General features: G+C 44.3%; 1 protein-coding gene across 1 annotated transcript in view; it reads right to left on the reverse strand.

Annotated features, from left to right (window-relative positions):
* The window catches only part of XRCC1 (X-ray repair cross complementing 1), a 46225-nt gene that overhangs the window by 10422 nt on the left and 8291 nt on the right, over positions 1 to 27512 (reverse strand). The window contains 4 exon segments of the mRNA XM_004388771.2: positions 137 to 317; positions 419 to 493; positions 1475 to 1633; positions 19466 to 19576. Of these exon segments, the coding sequence (XP_004388828.1) occupies positions 137 to 317; positions 419 to 493; positions 1475 to 1633; positions 19466 to 19576 (526 nt within the window).

Below are 27512 nucleotides of genomic sequence, written 5' to 3' on the forward strand. Positions count from 1 at the left end.
AGAAGAAGGATGAGGGGGCTGGGCCCTGAGACCTTACAGCGTCTATCCATGGGACATCAAGTATGATCCCCAAAACCCACCAGTGTTCCAGTTCCCTCCTCCCTCAGACCCAGAAGTCCAGGCCCCCAGCCCCCTCCACCCTCAGACCCAGGAGTCCAGGCCCCCAGCTCCCTCCTCTCTCAGACCCAGGCTAGTGGTCTTCCCCATTTACCTGGGGATGTCTTGTTGACCCGGCTGAAGAAGAGAGCCCCCGGTCTCAGGGAGCTGCCACCCTCGTCCTCCTCCTTCACTCGGAACTGGCCAAGCTTGGTTACCTTCTAAGGTCCCGCAAGGTCAGTGCAGCAGGTGGGCTGTCAGCAGGTGGGGGTGAAGAGGTGGGGAGAAGGGAAGGCTCTAGTGGGTGGCAGGGAGAGCTTACCTGGGATGAAGCCTCTGCCTCATCTTTGTCGGGGGGGCTGTGAAATCGAACAAAACTCAGGCCATAGGGGGAGTCCTGCGAAAGGAGGGGTGAGCATCAGGAGCCTCTGGCTGTGGCCCTTCCGAGACCCTAGAGGCCTAGCCCCAAGCTCCTTTAATTAAGGGAAAGCCCTTTCTGGCTCTTTCCTTCTCATGGACACACGTTTACGGAGGTGCCCCAGTGACAGTGATGATGGTAATAACATCAAGCTGTTACTGGTACTAACTTTGGCTGAAGTGAGGCTCCTGAGCCCTTTACACATCGGCTCATTTAGCCCTCACAACAACTGGCAAAGATGTCTTGGTGTCCACGCGAGTCGACTCCCACAGGCCAGACTCCTGCCTACGGAGTGGAAGGAGAGTGCTGGAGTCGCTTCCGGCCTGGCCCATAGTGTCCCCCGCGCTCCAGGCTCTTTCTCCTCTGCTGGCTGGATGCAGAGCCACAGAAAAGGGAAGAGGCTGAGCCCCTGGATGACCTCATGGGGCTGGCTGACTGACACCCACCCAGGACAACGACATGCACAGCAAGTACCACAGCTTCCCCAGGTGCCACTTCTATCTTCTGGTGCATTACATACTTGGGTCTCATTGTTACTGCAGCTAAGCATCCCATAACCTACAGAACCCTATAATGATCAGGAAACTGAGGCCCAGAGAGGTTAAGTCACTTGCCTAAGGTCACACAGCTAAGAAGTGATGTTTCTAAGATTTGAACCCAGTGGCCTGACCTCAGAACCTCAGATGTTAACTACTACTAGACCGACCTGTCTAACAGGTCAGCTTCCCCCACCCCCACATTTCTCACCCCTTTGAGACCCTGTAGTTCTCCTTTCTTAGACTCCCTCCAGGAAACTATCGTACCTCACAGGATTCCAAACTCATCTCAGGAACCATAATCCCATGGGGAAACCAACTGTCCCATCCTCCCTGCCTCATGGGACTCAGACATGGGCCCCTCCTTAGCTCCTTCCTCCCCTAGAACCAGGGAATCTGCACCCCTAGCCCCAGCCCGAGGTACCTTGCTGTAGGGCTGGCTGCAAACAATTTTGACACGGTCCCAGCGCTTCTCAGCGGCTGCCCGGACCAACTTGTCAGGCCCAAAAATGCGAACACGGTTGGGGTTTGAGCCACTGCGGCTCTCAGAAGGGGACATGAAAGATGAGGTGACCAGAAGGACCTGGTGAAGAAAGACAGGGCATGGTGGATGAGAACCAGGGCTGGCTGGTTTAACTAAGACCTAGTGGGGCTGGGGAGGGAAAGGGTGCCCGAGTAGTCTCCAGCTGACAGGGAGTCACTGAAAATCCAGCTTGAGCCTATCTCCTGCCTGGTTTCTGGGCCTCCAGTCCTTCCTTGACACAGGCCCAGAGGGAATTTTCTCACCTCCAGATCCAAACAGTCCTTCTCTACACCCTTCCATAGTCTTTCATTTCTGGCAACATGACGGGCTACATGCCCTAAAGAACCTCCCAGTAGAGAATGTCTGCAATGAATGGCAAAATATTAAAGCACCCTTTGGAAATGCATGGCTGAGTGGCAGGAACCCAGGGGAATTATCAGAGGACAGAAATGAGAGAGCATAATCCAGAGAGGTGGGGAAGCTGCACTAGCTGTTAAGATATGTCTCTCACGGGGACTGGACTGTGGGACATAACGTGATACTCGTGAGGAGTGTGCCTCCTGGCCCAAGCCGATACAAGAGACTAAACGGACACCTTCTGTCTGGAGGTGAGATGGGAAGACAAAGAGGGTTAGGAGCTGGTTGAATGGACATGGGGAATCAGGAGTGGAAAGGCGGAGTGTGCTGTCGCAATATGGGGAGAGCAATTAGGGTCCCATAATAATGTATGTATAAATTTTTGTATGGGAGACTAACTTGAAATGTAAACTTCATTTAAACTACAACAATTAAAAAAAAAAAAAAAAGATACGTCTCTCAGCTCCAAACCCACTCTTCTGCACCCCTCTGTGAAGCCGGCCGACTCTGTAAACCACATTTCTGCTTCTCTAGTGGTTAAAGTGCTCGGCTGCTAACCGAAAGGTCAGTGGTTCGAACCCACCAGCCACTCCACGGGAGAAAGATGTGGTAACCTGCTTCTGTAAAGATTTACATACAGCCTTGGAAACACCATGGGGCAGTTCTACTCTGTCCTACAGGGTCACTATGCGTCAGAATCCACGCTATGGCAATGGAATTTTTTTTTTTTTAGCTGCTCCCCAGCAGTCTCTACCAATAGGGGGAACCAAAGGGATGCCGAAGGCTGGAGGAGTGAGAAGGGGTTTGCATACATTGAAATTATCACACACAAAATAAGCTAAGTTTGTTCAACAGTTAAAAGAAATCAATGGAGATACTGACAGTATGATGGAAGAAAAAATGACAATCAAAACTGAGCAGGCAGTTTTGAAAAACAGTGGAATAGCTGTGTGCCCAACACCAGGGGCTAAACCATGGTAGGCCCACAATCCCATCCCCTCTGCCAGTGGCTGTCTAAGGATGGTCATGTGATCCAGGTCAGCTCAGTGTGATGTAAGAGGGAGGCTCCTAGGGCCTTCTGGGAAAATTTTTCCTTTCTCATTAAGGAGAAACAGGAAGGATGAGAGCCACTGAATTTCTGTCACTCCGTTTCCTCCCCCACTTCCTGCTTTGGATAATACTAGGTAATGGATGGAGCAGCAGCAATCTTCTTGTGACCAAGAGGGCAAATCTAAGCGAATCGAGAGGTACTGACTCAGCAGCCTGACTTTGTTAAACTGCCAGATCGACTCTGGGTCTGCATAATGGTAACTTCCCTCCTAAAGAAACAATAAATGTTGTTATGCAGTAAGCTGCTTTTCGTTGGGTATATTCTGCTACTTGGTTAGTCTTCGCTTGTCTAACTGACGTGCTGTGAGATTAGAAAATAAAACCTTTTGCTGAGAACAATGGAGACTATAACTATATGCCTCTTTGTGCCCAGCTCTGATTGTGAAAAGGAAACAACAAGAGACCAAGAAAATTCTACAGAAGGGAAGCCATCTCCCTGGCCTGAACTATGCTGTTGTCAGGTGCCATGGAGTTGTTTTTCACTCATGGTGACCCCATGTGACAGAGGAGAACTGCCCCATAGGGTTTCCCAGGCTGTAATCTTTATGGGAGCAGATCGCCAGGTCTTTCTCCTGCTGAGCCACTGGCTGGGTTCAAACTGCCAACCTTTTGGTTACCAGCTAAGCACTTAACCTTTGGGCTACCAGGGTGCCTTTAGTCTGGACTACACTTGTTTATAAAAGATCTGACTTTGACCTGATCAGGGAACTGAATTTATCATCTAGTGACTAAAACGAAGGGGCTTGGTTAAGTGACCATTGAGGCAATGCAAACTGTGGTCAGCAGCTGCTGTCCATACACTCAAAGGCAGATTTCCCCTGAACGTACTCTCCTTCCGTTCGTTGTGAAGAAACAACAATGCTGGTTGTCAGACTGTTTATCTAACATTGTCTTTAAGCCTCCGAATTAAACCTTTCATCTCTAGACTGTGTTAACCTCAAAAGCTTATGAGTCTCCTTCGTAGAATTTAGAAGAGAAAAAAGAACATGTTGTTTGTAGAAAATGGTATTCATTATTAAAATATGTGCCTAATACCTGATTTGTACGGGCCATCAACAATGCCCACCTTTGTCCCACCCCTTTTCCTTTTCTATTGGTTCTTCCAGCCAAATCTAGTCTCTAGGTAGAGACTGAACATTGCGAGTCTCTGAGTCTTTAATTCAGTCTTGGCTAGACATTCTACCAGAAACCCAAGACTCCGTCAGAAGTTTAATTTAAAAACCCTGAAAGAATGGGGGATTGAGGCATAGGTGTTTTAAGACTGAGGAGATAAAGGCCTGAGGTAGCCATTCCATCTTGCTAGACAAACAAGCAAAGGCTAATAAACATTAAGAATCCCTGGGTGGTATAAATAGTTAATACACTCGGCTGCTAAATGAAAGGTTAGGGGTTCGAGTTCACCCAGAGTTGCCTCAGAAAAAAAAGGCCTGGCAATCTACTTCCAAAAATCAGCTATCAAAAACCCTATGGAGCACAGTTCTACTCTGACACACGAGGGATCACCATGAATCAGAATCAACTCAATGGCAACTGGTTAATAAACATTAACATACCAGGTATGATAAAAATTTTACCTAAAACTGCACTTATTCAGTTTTTGTCATTATAAAGTACAAGTCCGATCTAAATCTATTTGCCAAGAACAGAGCACTTTTTTTTAAATAGCCCCAAAGACTGTCGACTTATATAACCTTGAGGAAGAACGAATGCTTGTTAAAGGAAACCTCATTTGTTAAAATGTACTTTGTAGAACAGAAAAAGCACTTGATAAAATTCAACACACATTCATGAAAAAAGCTCTCAACCAACTAGGAATAGAAAAGAACATCCTCGACCTGACAAAGGACATTTATAAAAAATTCTACAGCTAACATATACTTAATGGTGAAAGACTCCGCACTTTCCCCCTAAGATCAGTAACAAGGCAAGGATGTCCACTCTCTCAACAGTTCTCCTTAACACTGTTCTAGAGGTACTAGTTAGTGCAATAAGGTGAGAAAACAGAAAAAAAGAAAAAAAAGGCATAAAAATTGGAAAGAAAGAAAACAGTCTTCACTCACAAATGACATGATTGTCTATGTAGAAAATCTCAAGGAATCTACACAGAACGGCTAGAATGAATATGTAACTTTAGCAAGGTCAAAGGATATCAAGCCAATATACAAAAATCAATTGTATTTCTATTATGCTATCAACAAACTAGAAGATGAAATTTTAAAACAAATCATTAAAATAGCATCAATAACTTGGGCAAAAATCAATAACTGATGCGAAAACCAGTGGATGCAAGTCTGAGGAGTAACAAGATATATAAAACCAAAAACCTGCTACCATCAAGTCAATTCATAGACTCAAAAGTATTTTCCCACGTGGTACTTATTAATTACAAAGGGCAAATAGTAATTTTACAGTAGAGAAGCCTGGCCGACAGCACCTTAACCAAATGATCCAAGTGAACATCATGAGTAATGAAGCAAGTCAACAGCATGTGCCTCGTGATATGATGCACTGAGAAGAACACAACATCCCTTCTGTGGTATTCTGGCTAAAGGTGTATAACCTAAATTTAATCACGAGGGAACATCAGACATTTTGTACAGTGAGTGACATGCCACAAAGTCCCTGACCTCTACTCTTCAAAAGGGAGTCCCTAAATGGTACGAATTATTAACGCGCTTGGCTGCTAACCGAAAGGCTGGAGGTTCGAGTCCGCCCAGAGGCACCTTGAAAAAGGCCTAACGATCTACTTCTGAAAAATCAGCCATTGAAAACCTTACGGAACAACTTGACCAAAAATCTAAATTTTGAGACCCATTAAAGTTCAACAAGGAAAAAAAGAAAACCCTATGGAGCACAGTTCTACTCTGATACACATGGGGTCGCCATGAGTTGGAATCCATTTGACAGCAACTGGTCATGTCAATGGCATGAAACACGAAGAAAAGTTGTAGGAAGTCTTCCAGATGAAAGCAAACCAAAGAGACGTGACAACTTAATGCAAGGCATAATTCTGAATTTTCTTTTGTGATAAAGAACGTTATTGGGGTCAAATGGTGTGAGGTGGCCTGGTGGCCGCACAACAGCCCCATGCAAAGCAACGGAGGCCAGTCGCAACCAGGAATGCGAGGCAAGGGAATATTTGGAAAAACCAGATCATGGAGTTACTGAACCTGCTCACCAGTGCACCCCTCTTTTTCCAGCCAGGCAAACAGAGATGGTTGTTGTATCTTGGATGGCCACTTGTAAGCTTTTAGGAACCCAGCTTGTTGTATCTTGGATGGCCACTTGTAAGCTTTTAGGACCCCAGCTCTGTGCAAGGAACTGGATGCGTTCTTGGGCCATTTAGCTGGGATGTCCCATGAAACCATGACCCTGAACCTCCAAACAAGGAACCAAATCCCATGAGGTGTTTGGTTGTACATAAGCAGCCTCAGTAGCTACTCTTTTTTTCTATCATTGTAAATATATCTATAAATGATTTTTACCAATTTGACTTTTCACAGGTGTACAACTTATCAAGAGCAATTACATTAATCAGCTGTGCAACCCTGCCCTTGATCAATGCAATTTTTCTATCACTGCACACCGAAACTCAGTGCTCCATAAGCAATAACTTTCCCCTTTCCCCCTCCCTCCTGCCCCTGGTAACCACTAATAAACAATGAAGGGGATCTGAATAAGGTCTGAGATCAGATGATTCTACTGCATCAGTGTTAATTTTCTAATTTTGATAAATGTACTGAGGTTAAGTAAGAAAACATCTTGGTGTTTAGGAAACACCCACTGGAGTATGTAGGGATAAAGGGGCATCATGTTTGCAATTTACTCTCAGTTCAAGAAAAAAATATGTATATGTCGGTAAATTTTGGAGGAATCTCGGTAAAGAGTATATGGGAATTCTTTGTACTATTTTTGCAACTTTTCTGTAAGTCTGAAATTATGTCAAAATTTTAAAAAGTTACTGACAAGTTGATTTTATACTTTATATGACAATGCAAAGGATCTAGAGTAGCCAAGAGAGTTTTGAAGAAGAATAAAGTTGGAAGTCCAACACAATTATTTCAATATTTATTATTAAGACAGTGTGATATTGGTTTTCTGTCTTTTTACCAGTAAAAGTAAGCAGATCATGACCCCCCCCCCCACAATAAGAATATTAGATTTTAAGTTAGGTTGTAAAATATTTTGAAAATAATTATTTTTGAATGTGAAGTACCTTCAAGTCATCCAAACTAGGTAAGGCCTCAAGCACCTCAGATTAGGAAAAACTGGTAGCTGATTATATTTACCTTCTAAGAGAATCCTATGTTGTGAAATAATGCAAATTTCAGGATCTAGCTTTTTACTTTTAGTTATTACTCTGTTTTCTCATAATAAAAATAATACATTTTCAATTAAAAAAAAAAAGACAGTGTGGTACTGGCATAAAGACAAACACACATATCAACCAAACAGATTAGAGAATACAAAAATAAACCCACACAAAAACCAAACCAAACCTGTTGCCGTCAACTGGATTCCAACTCATAGTGACCCTATAGGATAGAGTAGAATTGCCCCAAAGGGTTTCCAAGGAGCTGCTGGTGGATCGAACTGCTGACCTTTTGGTTGGCAGCCAAGCTCTTAACTACTGCACCACAAGGGCTCCAACCCACACATATATGGTCAATTAATTTTCAGCAAAAGAGCCAAAACAATTCAATGGGAAAAGTCTTAAAAAAAAAAAAAAAAGATCTTTTCAAAATACAAAAACACTAACTAGATAGTAGACAAGAATTATCTTAGGTGAAGGGAAGGACAGCACACACTACAGGGGAAGTCAGCACAACTGGACTAAACCAAAAGCTAAGAAGTTTCCTGAATACAACCAAACCTTCGAGGGACAGAGTAGCAGGGGTAGGGGTCTGGGGACCATGCTTTCAGGGAACATCTAGGTCAGCTGGCATAACAAAGTTTATTAAGAAAATGCTCTGCATCCTCCTTTGGTGAGTGACATCTGGGGTCTTAGAAGCTAGCGAGCGGCCATCTAAGATGCACCGATTGTTCCCAACTGGAGTAAAGGAGAATGAAGAACACCAAAGTCACAAGGAAAGTATTAGCCCAAGAGACAAAAGGGCCATATAAACCCGAGACTACATCAGCCTGAGACCAGAAGAACTAGATGGTGCCCGGCTACCACCAATGACCGCCCTGACAGGGAACACAACAGAGAGTCCCTGATGGAGCATGAGAAAAGTGGGGTACAGAACTCAAATTCTAGTAAAAAGACCAGACTTAATGGTCTGACTGAGACTGGAGGATCACCAGAAAGCATGGCCCCCGGACTCTGTCAATCCAGAACTAAAACCATTCCCAAGGCCAACTTTTCGGACAAAGATTAGACTGGACTGTGGGACATAGAAAGATGCTCATGAAGAGTGTGCTCCTTAGCTCAAGTATGTACATGAGACTGAATGGGCAGCTTCTGTCCAGAGGTGAGATGAGAAGGCAAAGAGGGTCAGGAACTGGTTGAATGGGCATAAGAAATCAGGGGTGGAAAGGAGGAGTGTGCTGTCACGTTACAGGGACAGCAACTGCGGTCACATAACAATGTGTGTATAAATTTTTGTATGAGAGACTAACCTGAGTTGTAAATTTTCACCTAAAGTACAACAATAAAAAAAAGTATAAATAAATATGAAAACATACAGAATGATAACAAAAGTACAAGCAGCAAAAGACAAAATAAACAGATGGAACCTTATAAAAATTAAATACTTTCGTTCATGAAATGACTTTATCCACAAAGTGAAAAGACAACCTACAGATTTGACTGGGAGAATATTTTCAGGAACCATGAGTCAGATAAAGGGCTAATATCCAACATATATATACAAAACTTCTACAAGTTAACAACAAAAAAACAAACAATCAAAAAATGCGCAAAGGACTTGAACAGACATCTCACCAAAGAGGATACACAAATGGCCAACGAGCACAGGAAAACAAGCTCAACATCATTAGCCATTAAACCCAAATCAAACCAAACCCGTCACTGTTGAGATCAACTCAAAAGCGACCCTACAGAACAGAGCAGAACGGTCCCATAGGGTTTCCAAGGCTGTAAATCTTTACAGAAGCAGACTGACACATCTTTCTCCCACAGAGTGGCTGGTGGGTTTGAACTGCCAACCTTTCAGTTAGCAGCCAAGCACTTTAACCACTGCACCACCAAGGCTCCTTCATTAGCCATTAGGGAGATATAAATCAAAACCACAATAAGATATTACCTCACCGCCAACAGAAGGGCAACAATCAAAAAAACAGAAAACTAGTGTTGATGAGGTTGTGGAGAAACTGGAATACTCATTCATTGCTGGTGGGAATGTAAAATGGTACAGTCACTATGGAAAACAGTTTGGTGGTTCCTCAAAACCTTGAACATAGAATTACTATATGATCCAGTGTTATGGACTGAACTGTCTCCCCCAAAAATATGTGTTGTATATCCTAACTCCTATACCTGTGGTCATAATCCCATTTGGGAATGGATTTTCTTTGTTATGTTAATGTGGCAATATTAGCATAGGGTATGTTGTAAGTCAACATCTTTTGAGATATAAAAGAGCAAATTAGGCAAGCAGAGTTGGGGAAAGGTAGATGCCAAGCCACATGACGATCACAAGGAACCAAGAAACAAGCTGAAAAGAGACAAGGAACTTCCCCTAGAGCCAACAGAGACAGAAAGCCTTCCTCTAGAGCCAGTGCCCTGAATTCGGATTTCTAGCCTCCTACACTGTGAGAAAATAAATTTATGTTTGTTAAAGCCACCCACTTGTGGTGTTTCTGTTATAGCAGCACTAGACAACTAAGACACACAGTAATCCCAACCCTAGGTGTATACTTAGACGAAATGAAGGCAGGAACGCAAACAGAAACCTGTACACCAAAGTTCACTGCAACACTTTTCACAATAGCCAAAAGGTGGAAACAACTAAAATGTCCATCAACGGATGAATGGAGAAACACAATGTGGTTCATTCAAACAATGGAGTATTATGCAGCTGTAAAGAGAAATGAAGTTCTGATGCGCGCCACTACATGGATGAACCTTGAAAACATGCTGAGCAAAAGACATCAGTTGCAAAAGGATAAATCCTGCATGATCTCAAGTACATGAAATAAGCAAATATATAAAAACCAAAGATTATTGTTTACTATGGGTTGGGGAGAAGAGGAAAGGAGTTGTTTTTGTTTAGGGGGCATTGAGTTTATGTTAATGGTAGTGGAATATTTTGGAAAAGGATAGTGATAATCGTGGTACAACACAATAAACGTTATCAACGTCATGGAATTGTAAATGTGGAAGTTGTGCTGGCGGATGTCTTGGTGTGTATATTGTCATGAAAATAAAAAAAAAGAGTAAACAAATTTCAGAAAAAAATGAACCTTGTCTTTTACTTCACACAATACACAAAAATTCAAGTGAGACAGAGAGGAGATTTAAATGTAAAAGCGAAAACAACAAAGCTTCTGAAAAAAACACAGGTGACACATGCAGAAAAAAGGCCTTCAAAAGATGTCCACGTGCTAATCCCTGGGACCTGTGAATAAGTTACCTTATATGGCCAAAGGGACTTTGCAGATGTGATTAAGTTAAGGATCCTGAGATAGGAAAATTACCCTGTGTCTTGCTCATCAAGTGCTGCTATAACAGAAATACCACAAGTCGATGGCTTTAACAAAGAGAAATTTATTTTCTTACAGTCTAGTAGGCTAGAAGTCCAAATTCAGGCGATCAGCTCCAGGAGAAGGCTTTCTCTCTCTGTCGGCCTTCTTCTCATCAATCTTTCCCCGGACCAGGAGCTTCTCCGCGCAGGGACCCCAGGTCCAAAGGATGCGCTCTGCTCCCAGCACTGCTTTCTTGGTGGTATGAGGTCCCCAACTTTCTGCTTGCTTCCCTTTCCTTTTATCTCTTGTAAGACAAAAGGTGATGCAGGCCACACCCCAGGGAAACTCCCTTTACATTAGATTAGGGATGTGACCTGGGTAAGGGTGGTGTTATAATCCCACCCTAATCCTCTTTAACATAAAATTACAATCACAAAATGGAGGACAACCACACAATACTGGGAATCTGGCCTACCCAAATTGATACACACATTTTTGGGGGGACATAATTCAATCCATGACACCCTGGATTATCTAGGTGGGCACAAAGTAATCACAAGGCTTCTTATAAATGAAAGAGGGAGACAGGAGAGTCAGAGGAGTTAACAACGGAAATAGATGTAGGAGTAATGTGACTGCTGGCTTTGTAGACGGAAGAGGCCACAAGACAAGGAAGGCAAGAAGCCTCTAGAAAAGGGAAGGAAATGCATTCTCCCTGGAGCTTCCACCTTGATGTTAGTTCACCAAGACTGATTTTGGACTACTGACCTCCAGAACTTTTAGATAATGAATTTGTGTTATTTTAAGGCACTAAGTAGTGGTAATTTGTTACAGCAGTGATAGGAAACAAATAATACAGACACTATCTTCATGACTGCGACAGAGAGACAAAGTTGGTCCAACTTTCGCTACACAAAGTGGTGAAATAAAGAGATGAGCTCAGGGCTTCAGTCACAGCTCAAGTGCTACATAAAAGCCCTCAAACTTGCCACTTGTGCCCTGAAAGATTGCCTTATTTCCCGTAGCAACAGAGCTGACATTGCCAAAAACCATACCCACAGTCTTATCATTAGAGTGGCTGAATTACAACACCAACTGAATTCCCAACCTGAAACGGTGTCTGAAGTTAAAGTGAGGGCATTGATTAGGAAGAAATGGGATTCTGAAACTTGGGATGCAGACATATGGGCAATAATCAGAAAGCTGAGGACACTTAGCCCCTAAATTCTGTTGAATCACTCCTGCCAACAAAACTAGCCCCCTTATTCCCATCTGAAGAGATTACTCCATGTTTGTCTGCTAAGCCATCCTCCCCAGTAAAAACATTATCCCCCTACCCCCATCTGATGAGATTAACCCAGATGTGTCTGAAGAGTCTGTCGGAGACATCACCTGGGGCAGCATCTGAGTCATTGCCTGGGGCATAGCCCGGGTAGGTAACTTACAAGACATTGCTGAGTGTACCCAGGACCCACTCTCACCACCTATTTTTCTTTCTAGACCTCTAACTAGACTTAAGTCCCAGTGAGCCCCAAAAGGTGAAGTACAAAGTGTGAGCCAGGAGGAGGTACGCTACACTCCAAAAGAACTGCTTGACTTTTCCAATATGTATAAACAGAAACCTGGGGAATATGTGTGGGAATGGCTATTAAGAGTGTGGGATAATCGTGCAAGGAACATAAAATTGGATCAGCCTGAGTTTATTGATACGGGCCCACTATGCACAGATTCTTCATTCAGTGTTTCAGCTCTAGAAGTTAGGAAAGGATCTAATAGTTTATTTGGTTGGGTTGCTGAAGCATGGATTTCATGGTGGCCTACACTAAAGCAGGTTGAAGTACCAGACCTGCCTTGGTATACTGTAGAAGGCTACATCCAAAGGCTTAGGGAAATTGCCATGTTAGAGTGGATTTATCAGGTTAGACCCACAGACGCACACATGGAGTGCCCAGAGGATACACCTTTTATTACAACTGTGAGGAACAAATTTGTGAAGGGAGCCCCAGCACCCTTGAAGACTGCTGTGATTGCTATTTTATGTACGTCAGATCTGACAGTGGGAACTGCCCTAACTGAATTAAGACATCTAACTACAATGGGGCTGATCAGACCCCGTGGTGGTAGGGGCCAAGTGGTAGCACTCTATTGACAAAGGTGAGCATGGTTACCATAATGGACGGTGGAGTCAAAGCAGTAATCAGAACAGTCTGACTCATATGGACTTATGACATTGGCTACTTAGTCATGGTGTCCCTAGGAGTCAAACAGATGGGAAATCTACTAAATATTTACTGTACAAGCAGAAGAATTCTAGGTCAAGTGAACAGCAGTCTATCTAATTCGAATCGCCAGAATAGAGTGTCACAGCTCTTCAATCAAATCCCAGACTTGAGCCAGTTTACAAACCCACAGCCCCTTAAATGAAGGGGAGGCTGGGTCCCCTTGATGAAGAACCCCACTGCACTGCCAAAAATTTACACTGTTAATCTTTCTCCCAGCCTTCCCCAAAGGGATCTACAGCCTTTTACAAGAGTAGCTGTTCATTGGGGGAAAAGAAAATAACCAGACTTTCCAGGGCTTATTGGATACTGGCTCTGAACTGACACTAATTTCAGGAGACCCAAAATGTCACTGTGGCCCAACACTCACAGTGGGGTCATATGGAGGTCAGGTTATTAATGGAGTCTTAGCTCATGTCTGTCTCACAGTAGGTCTGGTGGGTCCCTGAACCCACCATCCTTTAGTGATTTCCCCAGTTCCAGAATACATAATTGGAAGATAAATACTTAGCAAGTGGCAGAACCCCCACACTGGATCCCTGACATGTGAAGTAAGGGCTATTGTGGTAGGAAAAGCCTAGTGGAAGCCATTAGAACTGCCCCTACCTAGGAAAATAGTAAACCAAAAGGGGTACCACATTCCCAGAGGGACTGCAGAGATTACTGCCACCGTCCAGGACTTGAAAAATGCAGGGTTGGTGATTCCCACCACATCCCCATTCAACTCACCTATCTGGCATGTGCAAAAAACAGACGGATCTTGGAGAATGACAGTGGATTATTGTAAACTTAATCACATGGTCACTCCAATTGCACCAGTACATGGTATGCAGCTACATCTGGCTAATGCCTTTTTCTCAATTCCAATTTCAAGGAACAGCAGAAGCAGTTTGCCTTCAGCTGGCAAGGCCAGGAATATACCTTCACTGTCCCACCTCAAGCATACATCAACTCTCCAGCCCTAAGTCATGATTTAGTCTGCAGGGACCTTGATCACCTTCCTTTCCAGAAGACATCACACCGGTCCATTACATTGATAACATTATGCTGACTGTACCTAACAAGGAGGAAGTACCAATGACTCTAGACTTACTGGTAAGATATTTACTTGAGAGAGGGTGGGAAATTAACCTGACAAAAATTCAGGCTCCTTCCACCTCAGTGAAATTTCTAAGGGTCCACTGCTGTGGGGCATGTTGAGATATTCCTTCTAAACTGAAGGATAAGTTGTTACATCTGGCCCCTCCTACAACTAAAAAGGAGGCACAATGCCTGGTGGGCTTCTCTGGATTTTGGGGGCAACATATCCCTCATTTGGGTGTGCTACTCTGGTTTATTTATCAAGTGACTCAAAAAGTTGCTACTTTTGAGTGGGACCCAGAACAACAGCAAGTTCTGCAACAGGTTCAGGCTGCTGTGAAAGCCACTCTGCCACTTCGACCATATGATCCAGCTGATCCAATGGTGCTTGAAGTATCAGTGGCAGATAGAGATGCTACTGGGAGTCTTTGGCAGGCCACTATTGGTTAATCACAATGGAGACCCTTAGGATTCTGGAGTAAAGCCCTGCCATCCTCTCCTTTTGAGAAACAGCTTTTGGCTTGTTACTGGGCCTTAGTAGAGACTGAATGCTTAACCATGGGCCACCAAGTCACCACAGGACCTGAGGTGCCCGTCATAATCTAGGTGTTGTCTGACCCACAGAGTCAGAAAGTCAAATGTCCACAGCAGCACTCCATCATTAAATGGAAGTGGTATATACAAGATCGGGCCTGAGCAGGACCGATAAGTAAGTTGCATGAGGAAGTGGCCCAAATGCCCCTGGTCTCCACTCTTGTCAGATTACCTGCTCACTCTCAGTCTGCACCTCTATCTTCACGGGAAGCTCCTTATGATCAGTTGACTAAGGAAGAAAAACTCGTACCTGGTTTACAGATAGTTCTGAGCGATATGCAGGCACCATGTGAAAGTGGAAAGTGGCAGCACTATAGCCCCTTTCTGGTACCTCCCTGAAGGACAGTGGTGAAGGGAAATCCTCCCAATTGGCAGAACTCAGAGCAGTGCACTGGGTTGTTCACTTTGCTTGGAAGAAGAAATGGCCAGATGTGCAATTGTATACTGATTCACAGGCTGTCACCAATGGTTTGCCTGGATGGTCAGGGACTTGGAAGGAACAGGATTGGAAAACTGGTGACAAGGAGGTATGGGGAAGAGGTATGTGGACAGACCTATCATAATGGACCAAAGAAGTGAAGATATTTGTGTCTCATGTGAACGCTCACCAAAGGATAACCTCAGCAGAGGAGGATTTGAACAACCAACTGGATAGGATGATGTGTTCTGTGGAAACCAGTCATCTTTCCCCAGCCACTCCCATCATTACCCAATAGGTTCATGAGCAAAGTGACCATGGTGGCAGGGATGGAGATTATGCATGGGCTCAGCAACATGGACTTCCACTCACCAAGGCCGACTTGGTTATAGCCACTGCTGAGTGCCCAATCTGCCAGCAGCAGAGACCAACACTGAGTCCTGATATGGCACCATTCCTCGAGGTGATCAGCCAGCAACCTGGTGGCTGGTTGACTACATTGGACCGCTACCATCATGGAAAGGGCAGCGTTGTGTTCTTACTAGGATAGACACTTACTCTGGATACGGATTTGCCTTCCCTGCACGCAATACTCTGCTATAACTACCATCTGTGGACTCAGAATGCCTTATCTTCTGTAATCGTATGCTACACAGCATTGCCTCAGATCAAGGGACTCACTTCACAGCAAATGAAGTGTGACAGTGGGCTCATGCTCATGGAATTCACTGGTCTTACCATGTTCCCCATCATCCTGAAGCAGCTGGCTTGACAGAATGATGGAATGGCCTCCTAAAGACACAATTACAGTGCCAGCTATGTGGCAATACTTTGTAGGATTGGGGCAATGTTCTCCAGGAGGATGTATATACTCTAAACCAGCATCCAATATATGGGTGCTATTTCTCCTATAGCCCAGATTCATGGTTCCAGAAATCGAGGGGTGGAAATGGTAGTGGCACCACTCACTATTACTGCTAGTGACCCACTCACAAAATTTTTACTTCCTGTCCCCACAACTTTATGCTCTGCAAGTCTAGAGGTCTTAGTTCCAAAGGGAGGAATGCTCCCACCTGGAAACACAACACAGATTCTTCTGAACTGAAAGTTAAGAATGCCACCTGGTGACTTTGGGCTCCTCATGCCTCCGGACCAACAGGCAATGAAAGGAGTTACCATCTTGGCTAGTGTGACTGATCCTGACTACCACGTATAAGCAAGGATGGAGAGCAACTAGGGCATAAAAAATCACAACCACTGCAGTGCAATGGGTTTCTCTTTATATATGGCCTTTTTGGCCCTGGTTTTGTAGTTCTGCCAAAATGATTTGGTAGGCCACAATCTTGCAAAGAGATTGGACAGTTTACTATGCAAATTAGGTGACTGTGGCCTACCAAGGCAATTTGTCAATTTGTTGTCTTGGTGGGAGGAGTAGGCCTATAAAAGGACCAATCCCACAGAGGCTGGGGGGAACCTCACTACCATCAAGAAGAAGAGCCAGGAGCAGAACACATCTTTTGGACTCAGGGTCTCTGCATTGAGAACCTCCTAGACCCAGGAGACAGAGAGAATTGTACACTGGAGACGGCACTAGATGGCACAAGAGAGCACGAGTGGTGAGAACTAGGAGACTGGCACAAGATAACTGTGGTGGGCTCCCGGCCCATGAAGTGAAGCGGCTGCAGTGGGCTCGCTGACTCACAGAACAAGAGAGCTGAGTGCCTTAGGGCAGGAGGCTTGCTGGTAGAGTGAGGTGCCTCTAGGCACTTGACAATGGAGGTGAAAGAGCTGTAACTCTTGCCTTAGCAGGGCCCGGGAGCAGATGTCAGGCCTAAGTGCGGGCTGGCAGCAGAGGCCAGGCCAGGCCCAAGCAGGGGCCAGCAGCAAAGGCCTTAGCGAGGCCCAGCCTACGAGCAGAGTCGAGAAGTGCGGCCTGCCTGTAGGCACAGCTGAGGAGAAGCTGAGAGAAGTCTTGGTTGAAAGCCGTCCTGACTGGCAAACCGTACCCTCTCTCCTGAGTTGTTCCTGTTACTTCCAAGTTGATCCTGATCCTGAGCTGTAGCCTGTCACTTCCCTAATAAACCACATAATCATGAGTACGATCTATGAGTTTTGTGTGCCATTGCAACGAGTTATCAAACTCAGCAGAGAAGTAGAGAATGCCGTAGGAGGGACAGCCAGTGTCAGAATTGGTGAAAAGGTTGGAGAAGGGAGGTATGTCTGACCGCTACCTCATAGGAATCAGCTTTGGGCTAATCTTGATTCTCATTATCCCCCTGAAGTTAGAGGACCTCTGACACCATGAGATTTACAATCACCTTGGAAAACTGTTTGGCAGTTTCTAATAAAGTTAAAACACCTATCTACCCTATGACTCTACAATTTCCCTTGTAGGTATTTACTCAAAAGAAATGAAAATGTATTGCTACACTGAGACCTGTACAAGAACATTAACAGCAGCTTTATTCATAATAGTAAAAAACTAGAAACAGTCCAGATGTCCATCAAAAGGAGAATAGATAAAGAAATTGTGGTATATTCACACAATGGAACACTACTCAGCAATAAAATGGAAGGGACCCCTGACATATGCACAACATGAAAGAATCTCAAAACGGTTAGATTGAATGAAAGAAACCAGACCGAGGAATAGGAGGAGGAAATGGATGTGTGGCCAACTGTCTCCACGAACAACTGTCTTCTCTGCCATGAGACTAGAAGAAGTGGATGGTGCCTGACTACCATTACTGAAAATTGTAATTAAAGAGTCTGTAGAAGACTCCTGATCAAAAGGGGGAAGATGTAGAACAGAATTTAAAATTCTCATAGAATCCAGATTTTTCTGGAGCCATGGAGGCTGGATGAACCCCCAAAACTATTGCCCTGAGATAATCCTTAAACCTTAAACCAAAAATATCCCCTGAAGTCTTCTTAAAAACCACACAATACTTTAGCTTAACTAGTAAAGAACATCTGCCTTGATCACTGTGCTCTTTTAAGATCTACCGATATGGGATCAAATTGACAACAGCAACTCAAAAGATTAGATAAGGACCTTAGGTGGCAGTAAATTTATGTTACTGGGGGAGGAGCAACACAGAAGGTGAGGTGGAGAATGGTTGCACAACTCAAAGAATGTAATCAATGTCACTAAATTATACATGCAGAAACTGTTGAATTGGTGTATGTTTTGCTGTATATGTTCTCAACAAAATAAATTAAAAAAAAAAAAAGAAGCCAGACACAAAAAAAGAGTACATACTGTATGATTACATTGATATGAAATTCTAGGACTAGCAGAACTATAGTGACAGAAAATGGACTGCCTTGAGCTGGGGGTGGGAGACAGACTGCAAGGGGGCATGAGGGAACTTTCAGGAGTGCTGGAAATGTTCTATGTCTTGATTTGAGAGCTAACTGCACGAGCTGAGCCCTGGTGGTGCAGTGGTTAAAAGCTATGGCTACTAACCAAAAGGTTGGCAGTTTGACTCCACCAGCTGCTCCTTGGAAACCCTATTGAGGCAGTTCTACTCTGTCCTATAGGGTCGCTATAAGTCGGAATCGACTCGATGGCAATGGGTTTGGTTTTAGATACGTATGTCAATGGTCCCTGGGTGATGCAAACAGTTTGTGCTCGACTACTAACCTAATAGTGGGTGGTTGAAACCTACCTAGCACTGCTGTGGAAGAAACACCTGGCAATCTGCTTCCATAAAGATTACAGCCAAGAAAACTCTATGGAGCAGTTCTACTCTGTAACACATGGGGTTGCCATGAGTCAGAATCGACTTGATGGCAACAGGTTTTTTTGGTTTTATGGTACATTAAGAACTGTACATTAAGATCTATGCATCTTATTATATGTCAAATACACTTCAATTAAAAGCAGTTTTTCACTGCAAGGAAAAAAATGTATCTTGTAGAAAACTGGGTTTGTTCACTTAGACTTGAAAACTGGGATGATCACTGGGCTTATTTTCACCCACCAACATTTCACTGATTAACCAGCTGGCTAACTACGACCCCCCAAAGCCAGGTCCAATTCACTCCACCAGTAAAAAGCGGACTGCGCTGAGTCCCTTCACGTTCAGAGTGCAGCTAAAGGCACTCCTTGCAAAATTCTGTTGCAAATAAAGTGACTAACAGAGCCATCCCCAATCAATGCAGAATCTCACTTTGCCGTGGCATTCCTGAGAGCCTCTGAGACCCGAGCAAAGCAGGTTTTCTCTCAAGCAGTGACTGGACAGAGGAACAAACAAGGGTCTCTAGTTGTTTGCACAACCTCAGTTTCTTCCTTGACATGCGCTGGTTGCCCTGTGTCTGTTCTTGGGTGCTCAAGAGGGCAGGGCGCAGGTATGACTTAGCCTGAGGCCCCAAGGAAAACAGCTGGGGCCATCTGCTTACCTCGTAGTCTTGCTCTCCACCCCCGCCGGCAGAGCTGCCCACCAGCACCTCCACGAAGGCGGAGCCGTCGTTCCCGATGTCCACGCTGTGTATCTGTTCCTCCTTCTCCAGCTGCGGGGAGAGGACAGCCCACTGTCAATGCCTGCTCTGTCCTTGGGACCTCCAGAGACTGATGAGCCCCTTCTGGGCCCCACGTCCCCTTGAAATGTCAACTTTGTGACAGTGGGGGGCCAGGGCTGAGTAGTGCCACTGTGTCCCTGGCACCCAGCACAGGGCCTGGCCCAGAGTTGGAGCTCATGAAAAATTCTGAATGAATGCAAAAAACTCTACCCACTACCCCCTTTCACCAACCCCCCCAGATTCTACCAGATCCCCTTACAACAAGCCACCAAGCTCTCCTTGGCAGCACTTACCAGAGGTATGTGTTTGTGCAAATAATCATGTAGACAAATGTCACATCTGCTGCCCCTGCCCCCAACTGCAGAAGACTCAGCGGAAGGCCCCTAAGGGCAGGGTCCCTGTCTGGGTTTGCTCATCACTAAATCCTGGGTTTGAATCCCAGACCAGCCACACACTAGCCATATGGCCTTGTCAACTAACCTCTCAGAGCCTCAGTTTCCTCATCTGTAAACTGGGGGTGATCAGCACAGCTACTCTACAGGGCTGTTGTGAGAAATACATCAGATCATGCACATGAGCACTGTGGCCACAGGGGGGTGGCATGTAGTAGGCACTCGACCCCTGTCACGTGGGAGACATTATTAGTCAATGCTTGATAATTATTTGTTGAAAGAAGGAAAGAGCTACCTCTAGGAGGGCTTCCCCAAAGGATCTGTCACGGAGACGTGGAAAGCGGTGCTGGGGTGGGGGCAGTTAGGATGGGCAGGGGCAAATCTCCTGCCCTCCAGCATGGGGGGCTCTCTTATCAGGATTCTAAACACTGAGTTATATCACACCCTCAAAGGTCCCTAACCCACCACCCCACAAGCTCACCCCTTACCACCTGACGCTCCCATCTGCTCTATAATTTCCCAGGCAGGAGGTCCCCCAGACATCACCTGCACACTGCTACAAATGGGAAGATCCCTACGTGGGAGGCAGGGGCCTGCACCTGGGAGTGAAGCAAGCCTGAGTTCAAATCCAGCATCCCTGCCATGTCCGAGCTGTGCAACCCTGGGTGACATAATCAACCTCTCTGATCACCAGTTTCCTCACATATGAAAAGGAAGGGGTGTCATAATAACCCTCCTTGTGAAGGAAGTTGAGCTGACACAGAATAACCACCACCACCATCACTGCAGCTGACACCTGATTTAGGAGGTAACACTGGAGCCATTATTCCCTGTCCTTGAGCATAAAGAATGTGACCCAGCTGGAGCTGGACTCACAAAGACTCACAAGGACACATCAACTGGGCCCTGAGGTATAAAGACAATAGCTAGGACAATCTTGGAAAACACCTTTTAGGGAATCTTTCACATAAGTAACTCATAAAACAAAGCACTAAAGACTCACATACTTTCTACTCTTAATCTTCTTTTATCAGCATTTAGTGAATAGTAAGATTTGTTGGACCAGTGAAGACCTCCTGACTGTCATTACTGAAACCTGAACCAATGATTATTAAGACAGACAATTCAAAATGTAGAATCACGGTATTTGGCAGTGTTTAGCCAATCTGTGAAAAGGTAAAGCTTTCCATGGTTTTGCCCATGTGTAATGTTAACATATACTGAAGGCTCTGTCACGTTCCTTGGACTCGGGCAGACATGGCTCTGGCAGCATGGTTGTCTGTTTTCCAACTTTTGCTTATTCTGCGATATTTCACTGGACTCGGGCAGACGTGGCTCTGGCAGCATGCTTGTCCGTTTCCTGCTTTTGCCTCTTTGCATATATGCTGAATAAAACCTTGCTTTTTTCTCCACTAAACTTTGTGATTTTTTACCCAAGAACACATCTGAGTGCTCCAAATGTATCTACTCTCTTCACAACCACTCTGCAGGGCAGACACTGTTATTATCTACATTTTATACATGAGCATCTGCCATATGAGGCAGAAGTGGTTAGGTAACTTCCCCAAGGTCACACAGCTGGTGAGTGGCACAGCTGGGACCGGAACCCAGGCAGGCTGGCTGCAGCATCCATATGTGCTCCTCCACCAAGCACGGAACATGCTGGAGGCGATGCTGAGGGAAAGGCCTTTCCAGGGCTGAGCCCAGTCGGCCTCACGGTGACTCCCCCTTCCTTCAGTCTGAGAACAAGCTGGCTCCTTCCCACCTCAGGGCCTTTGCACTTGCCATTCTGCCTGCCTGGAACACCATTCCCCCACACTTCTCAAGGCTGGCTCCTTCCACTGTGGGTCTCTGCCCAAAGTCACCTCTTCCCTGACCAACCACAGTAGCCTCCCTTGCCTCCTACACAGTACTACTCCCTATCCCCTAACCCTGCTTTATTTTTCTTCGTCATCACCACCTGATATTATAGACTTGTAATACAGTGACATTTCAGTGTCTGGCTTGTCTTCCCACTACACTTTTCCTGACCCTTTCATTTCATTTTTTAAATAATATTTTATTGTGTTTTCGGTGAAGGTTTACACAGAAGTTTAGGTCCCCATTCAACAATTCCTTCACAAGCTGTTCAGCGACATTGGTTACACGCTTTACAATGCGTGAACATTCTCATTATTTCTGTTCCGGTTTTTCTGTTTTCCGTTCATCTAGTTTCCCTGCCCTCTTACATTCTCATCTTTATTTTAAAGTAATTATTAACCGTTTGGTCTCATATAGGTGATTTTTCAAAAGAGCACAGTACTCACAGGTGATTGATATTCATTATTTTGTGAGCCAATTTGTTATTTAGCTACATGGTGACCTCAGGGGTTAGTTTTGGTTCAAAGCTTAAAGAGTATCTCAGGGCAATAGTCTCAGGGAGTCCTACAGTCTCAACCAGTCAAGTAGATCTGGGTTTTTGTTTTTGTTTTTTAAGGAACTTGAGGTTCTTTTCCACATTTTTCTCCCATTCTATCAGGGTGCCTCTACTGTGGCCCTGATTAGAATGGTCAGTAGTGTTACCCAGAGCCGGGCACCATTTAGTTCTTCTGGTCTCAGGGTAGATGAGGCCATGGTTCATGTAGACTATCTGTCCTGTAGACTAGTTTCTTCTCTGAGTCTTTGGTTTCCTTCTTTCTCTTTTGCTCCGGATGAGTAGAGACCAATAGTTGTATCTTAGATGGCCACTCACACGCTTTTAAGATCCCAGACACTACTCACCAAACTAGTTTATGTGGAACATAAACTTTATGAACTTTATTATTCCGACTGACCAAGATGTCCCATGAGACTATGGTCCTAATCCTTCAAACCCAGAAATCTAATTCCATGAGGTGTTTGATTATGTCTAAGAAGTATCCATAACTGTGCCCCCTATGTGCTTTATTTTATATATATATGAATACATGTGCATACGGTCATACAGATGCATATACATATACATACAGCTACACATACACACACAAATACATACCTATACACATACATGCTTACATACATATACCTACACATATATTTTTTGGTAGTTTTTGCTGTTGTTTCAAAATTATATATGACATAGCAATTACCAACAGGTCCTTTTTCCTTGTGTACTTTTTAGTGATATCATTCACCTTCATCAAGCCGTGTACACTTCACCCCATTTGGTGTTACCTCCCCCATCACCAGAAATAACAAGTGTCTACTATCTGGTAACCATCAATGAATATTGTCGTTGTTGTTGTTAGGTGCCGCTGAGTCAGTTCCCACTTATAGCAACCCTATGTACAACAGAATGAAACACTGCCAGGTCCTGCACCATCCTCACAATCGTTGTTATGCTTGAGCCCTTTGTTGCAACCACTGTGTCAATCCATCTCATTGAGGGTCTTCTTTTTTGCTGACCCTCTACTTTACCAAGCATGATGGCCTTCTCCAGTGTTCTCTAATGAATATTAGTTTATGTATTATTTACTTGTTCATGTCAGTTCATAAAAGTGAGAACATAGAGTATTTGTTTTTTTGTGATAGACTTATTTCACTCAAGATAATGTCCTTTAGGTTCATCCATGTTCCAAGATGTTTTGGGAACTTATTTTTCCCCACTACATTTTTAAGCTCCATGGGGGCAAGGACAGTATCTGAGCCATTCCCTGCTGTGTCCTCAGTGTAAGAATAGTGCCTGGCCCTTCCCAGCCTGGCTTACTTACTTACTGATCCTGGAGCAAACGGCTTCATTTCACCTCTTGTGCCTCAGTTCCCTAGCTTGTAAAATGGGGGCAGTAACAACTTCTACCTCATAAAGTTCCTGTGAAGATTAAGTGAGGAAAGCATACAAAGTCTCTAGAATAGTGCCTGGCACACAGCAAACACTCCATATATGTCAGCTAATAATAGAGAGTCCCTGGGTGGTTCAAACATTTAACACACTTGGCTGCTAACCAAAAGGTTCGTGGTTCAAGTCTGCCCAGAGGTGCCTTAGAAGAAAGGTCTGGTAATCTACTTCCCAAAACATCAGCCACTGAAAACCCTATGGAGCACAGTTACTCTGACATACATGGGGCTCATCGTGAGTTGGAGTTGACTCAACGGCAACTAGTTACTGGCTAGGCCGGCAATACATTCCTGATGGGTGGACGGACAGATGGATGGGAATTCCCTCAACAATCATGTGCCGAAGGAACAAATGTTCCCTGAGTTGTAACTCTGGCTCTGCCCTCTCTTACCAAGTGGCTTTGGTGAGTCACTTCTCTGCTCATTGCCTCAGTGTCCCCATCTGTCACAAGAGTATCCTCATGGCTAAGGTTTTCAGATTGCTCACTGTGTGCCAGGTGCTTGGTGCAGGAGTTTCCTGTTGCTGCGGTAACCAATTACTACAAACTTAATGACTTAATAAAACAATAAAAATGTATTATCTCACAGTTCTGGGGGCCAGAAATATATGGGGCTAAGATCAGGATGTGGCAGGGCCGCATTCCTTCTGGAGGCTCTAGGGAAGAATCCACTTCCTTGCCTCTTCCAGCTTCTAGAAGCCACCTGCATTCCTCGGCTCGTGGCCCCATTCCAGCCACAGCATCAGTCAAACTTCTGCCTTCCTCTTTCCCTTATGAGGATCCTTGTGATTACACCGGGGCACCCCCACGCCATCTCAAGATCCTTAACTTAATCACAACAGCCAAGTCCATTTTGCCATGTAAGGTTCTGGGAATTAGGATGTGGACATCTTTGGTGGCCATTATTCTGTCTTCCACACTTGGCCAAGCTCTTCCTGGGCCAGGCATCACAGAATCCTTAGGAGGAGAGGTCTGTTACTACCCTAATTTTACAGATGGGGAAACTGAGGCTCATACCGTTTAAATAAATAGCTCACATGTCACACACAGCCAATCACTAGCAGAGCAATTCAGACTCAACTGCCAATATTGTTTGGTACCGACACTGCTCATCAACTCCCCTACCTCAATCCTTGAGATAAAAACTCAACATCTTTATCACTCTCACAGTACAACACACAGGCCCCTACATCTGGTAGGATGTACATAGTTATATTTCAAATGAATGATTGCTACTGCATACTTACTTCTAATCTAAACAAACATACACACGCCCTTGTGTTTCTTCTTCTTGATAAGCAAAAACAATTCTAATAAAAATGTTTATACATGAAAACAACCCAAATGTCCATTCACTGAAAAATGGATACACCATACATGGTGTATCCATACAATGGAAAGTTATTCGGCCACTGAAAGGAATGAAGTGCTGATCCATGCTCCAACAAGGATGAATGTCACAAACATGCCACGTGAAAGAAGCCAGACACAAAAGGTCACATACTGCATGATTCCATTTATATGAAATGTCCAGAATAGACAGAATGAGACAAAGTAGATTAGTGGTTGCCAGAGGTGGGGAGGCAGCCCTGGTGGCACAGTGGTTAAAGTGCTAGGCTACTAACCAAAAGGTCGGCAGTTCAAATCCACCAATCACTCTTTGGAAACCCTAATGGGCAGTTCTACTCTGTCCTATAAGGTCATTATAAGTCAGAATTGGCTTGATGGAAATGGGTTTGTTTGTTTGTTTTTTTAGGGGTAGGGAGAGGGTTGGAATGGGAAGTGAGTGCTTAGTAAGTACAGGGTTTCTTTTTGGAATGATGAAAATGTTCTGAATTAGACAGTGGTGGTGGAAGCACAACATTGTGCACATACTAAAAGCCACCTAACTGGACACTCTGAAATGGTTAAAATGGTGAATTTTATGTTATGTGAATTTTATCTCAATGAAAAAACATTGGGAGTCCACTAAACCAGAGCTACGAAAAATCTGGTCTGCAGACCAGTGGCTTCAGCATCATCAGGAACTTGTTACTACTGTAGAGACTCAAGGCCCACCCTAGACCTAATGAATTGGAAACAAATGTCAATCAGACTGACAGCTGACTTCTCAGCAGCAAAACAGAAGTAAAAAGACCGTGGAAAGATAGGCTCAATTTGCTAACAGCCAATAACTGCCAACTTAAAATTGTATACCCAGCAAAACTATCTTTCAAGAGATTAGTCCAAAGGACTAACAGGCCACAACTACCAAAGCCTCTACCAGACGGAGTTCAGCACAACTAGATGGTACCAAGCTATCACCACCAACTTCTCTAACAGGGATCACAATAGCGGGTCCCGGACAGAGCTGGAGAAAGATGTAGAACAAAATTCTAACCTACAAAAAAAAGACCAGACTTACTGGTCTGACAGAGACTGGTGAAACCTCAAGAATATGGCCCCCAGATGCCCTTTAAACTCAGTACTGAAGTCACTCCTGAGGCTCATCCTTCAGTCAAAGATTAGACAGGCCCATAAAATACAATGAGACTAAATGGGCACACCAGCCCAGGGGCAAGGACGAGAGGACAAGAAGGCAAGAGGGGACACGAAAGCTGGTAATGAGGAACTCAAGGTCAAAAAAGGGAGTGTGTTGACACGTCGTGGGGTTGGCAACCAACGTCACAAAACAATTTGTGTATTAACTGTTTAATGAGAAATTAATTTGCTCTGTAAACCTTCATCTAAAGCACAATTTAAAAAAAAATTGTCTTTAAACTATCTTTCAAGAATGAGGGCCAAATAGGTACTTGCAAAGGAAAAAAAAAGTTCATGCAGTTTGATATCTGACAATTTACTTAAAATACATATGTATGTGAGGACAAACAGTTATTAGCAAGAAATAACAAAAGATGAAAGCAAAAGGTCTAATTTCAAACCTTTAGAAGGTGGATTCAATAGGAGTGATGTCAGCAGCCCAGAACGCAGAGTTCCCTGCCCAGCCACATCCACAGGATGACTATTCCGTGGCACAACAGGAGGAGCAGCAGCGAAATGCTTGGGACACTTGGAGCTAATGTGTAGATGTCATCAGGCCTTTTTGCTGGGTCGAGCTTCCTGATGCACCCACACCCTAGACTATTCACTTCCCTTGCTACACACCCCTAGGCCACTTCTTTGAATTCTCTTAATTCAACAAGGGGTCAAAACCCATCCCTTCCTGGTCACGTGAAGCACACAAATCCCAACCATCTAATCAGATGGCCATGCCTCGGCCTCTGCTAACTCCACCTCTCAGCAACATCCAACTGGGATCTTTTTTTTTGTTTGTTTTAATTGAGGTAGAGCACACATCACATACAAAAATGCACTAGTCTTAAGTGTACAGTTTAATTTTTTTTAATTCATTTATTCAACAAAGATGTCCATAACACACATTGCATTGTTCTAGGCATTGTTAAGAATATAAAAAAGTATTTGTACAACTTGAAGAATGCAAATAATGTCACTGAATTGTGCATGCAGAAATTGTTGGACGGGTGTATGTTCTGCTGTGTATTATTTTCAACAACAAAAAATATTTTTAAAAAACATATATGTATATCTTGGGTGAAGGGTCAGACAGTACACAATACAGGGGAAACTAACACAACCTGTACAAGGAAAGGTCATGGAGGCCCCATGGACAGATCCAAACTCCCC

This window comes from Trichechus manatus, unplaced genomic scaffold, assembly GCF_000243295.1.
Source record: "Trichechus manatus latirostris isolate Lorelei unplaced genomic scaffold, TriManLat1.0 scaffold00216, whole genome shotgun sequence".
Lineage (NCBI taxonomy): Eukaryota > Metazoa > Chordata > Mammalia > Sirenia > Trichechidae > Trichechus > Trichechus manatus.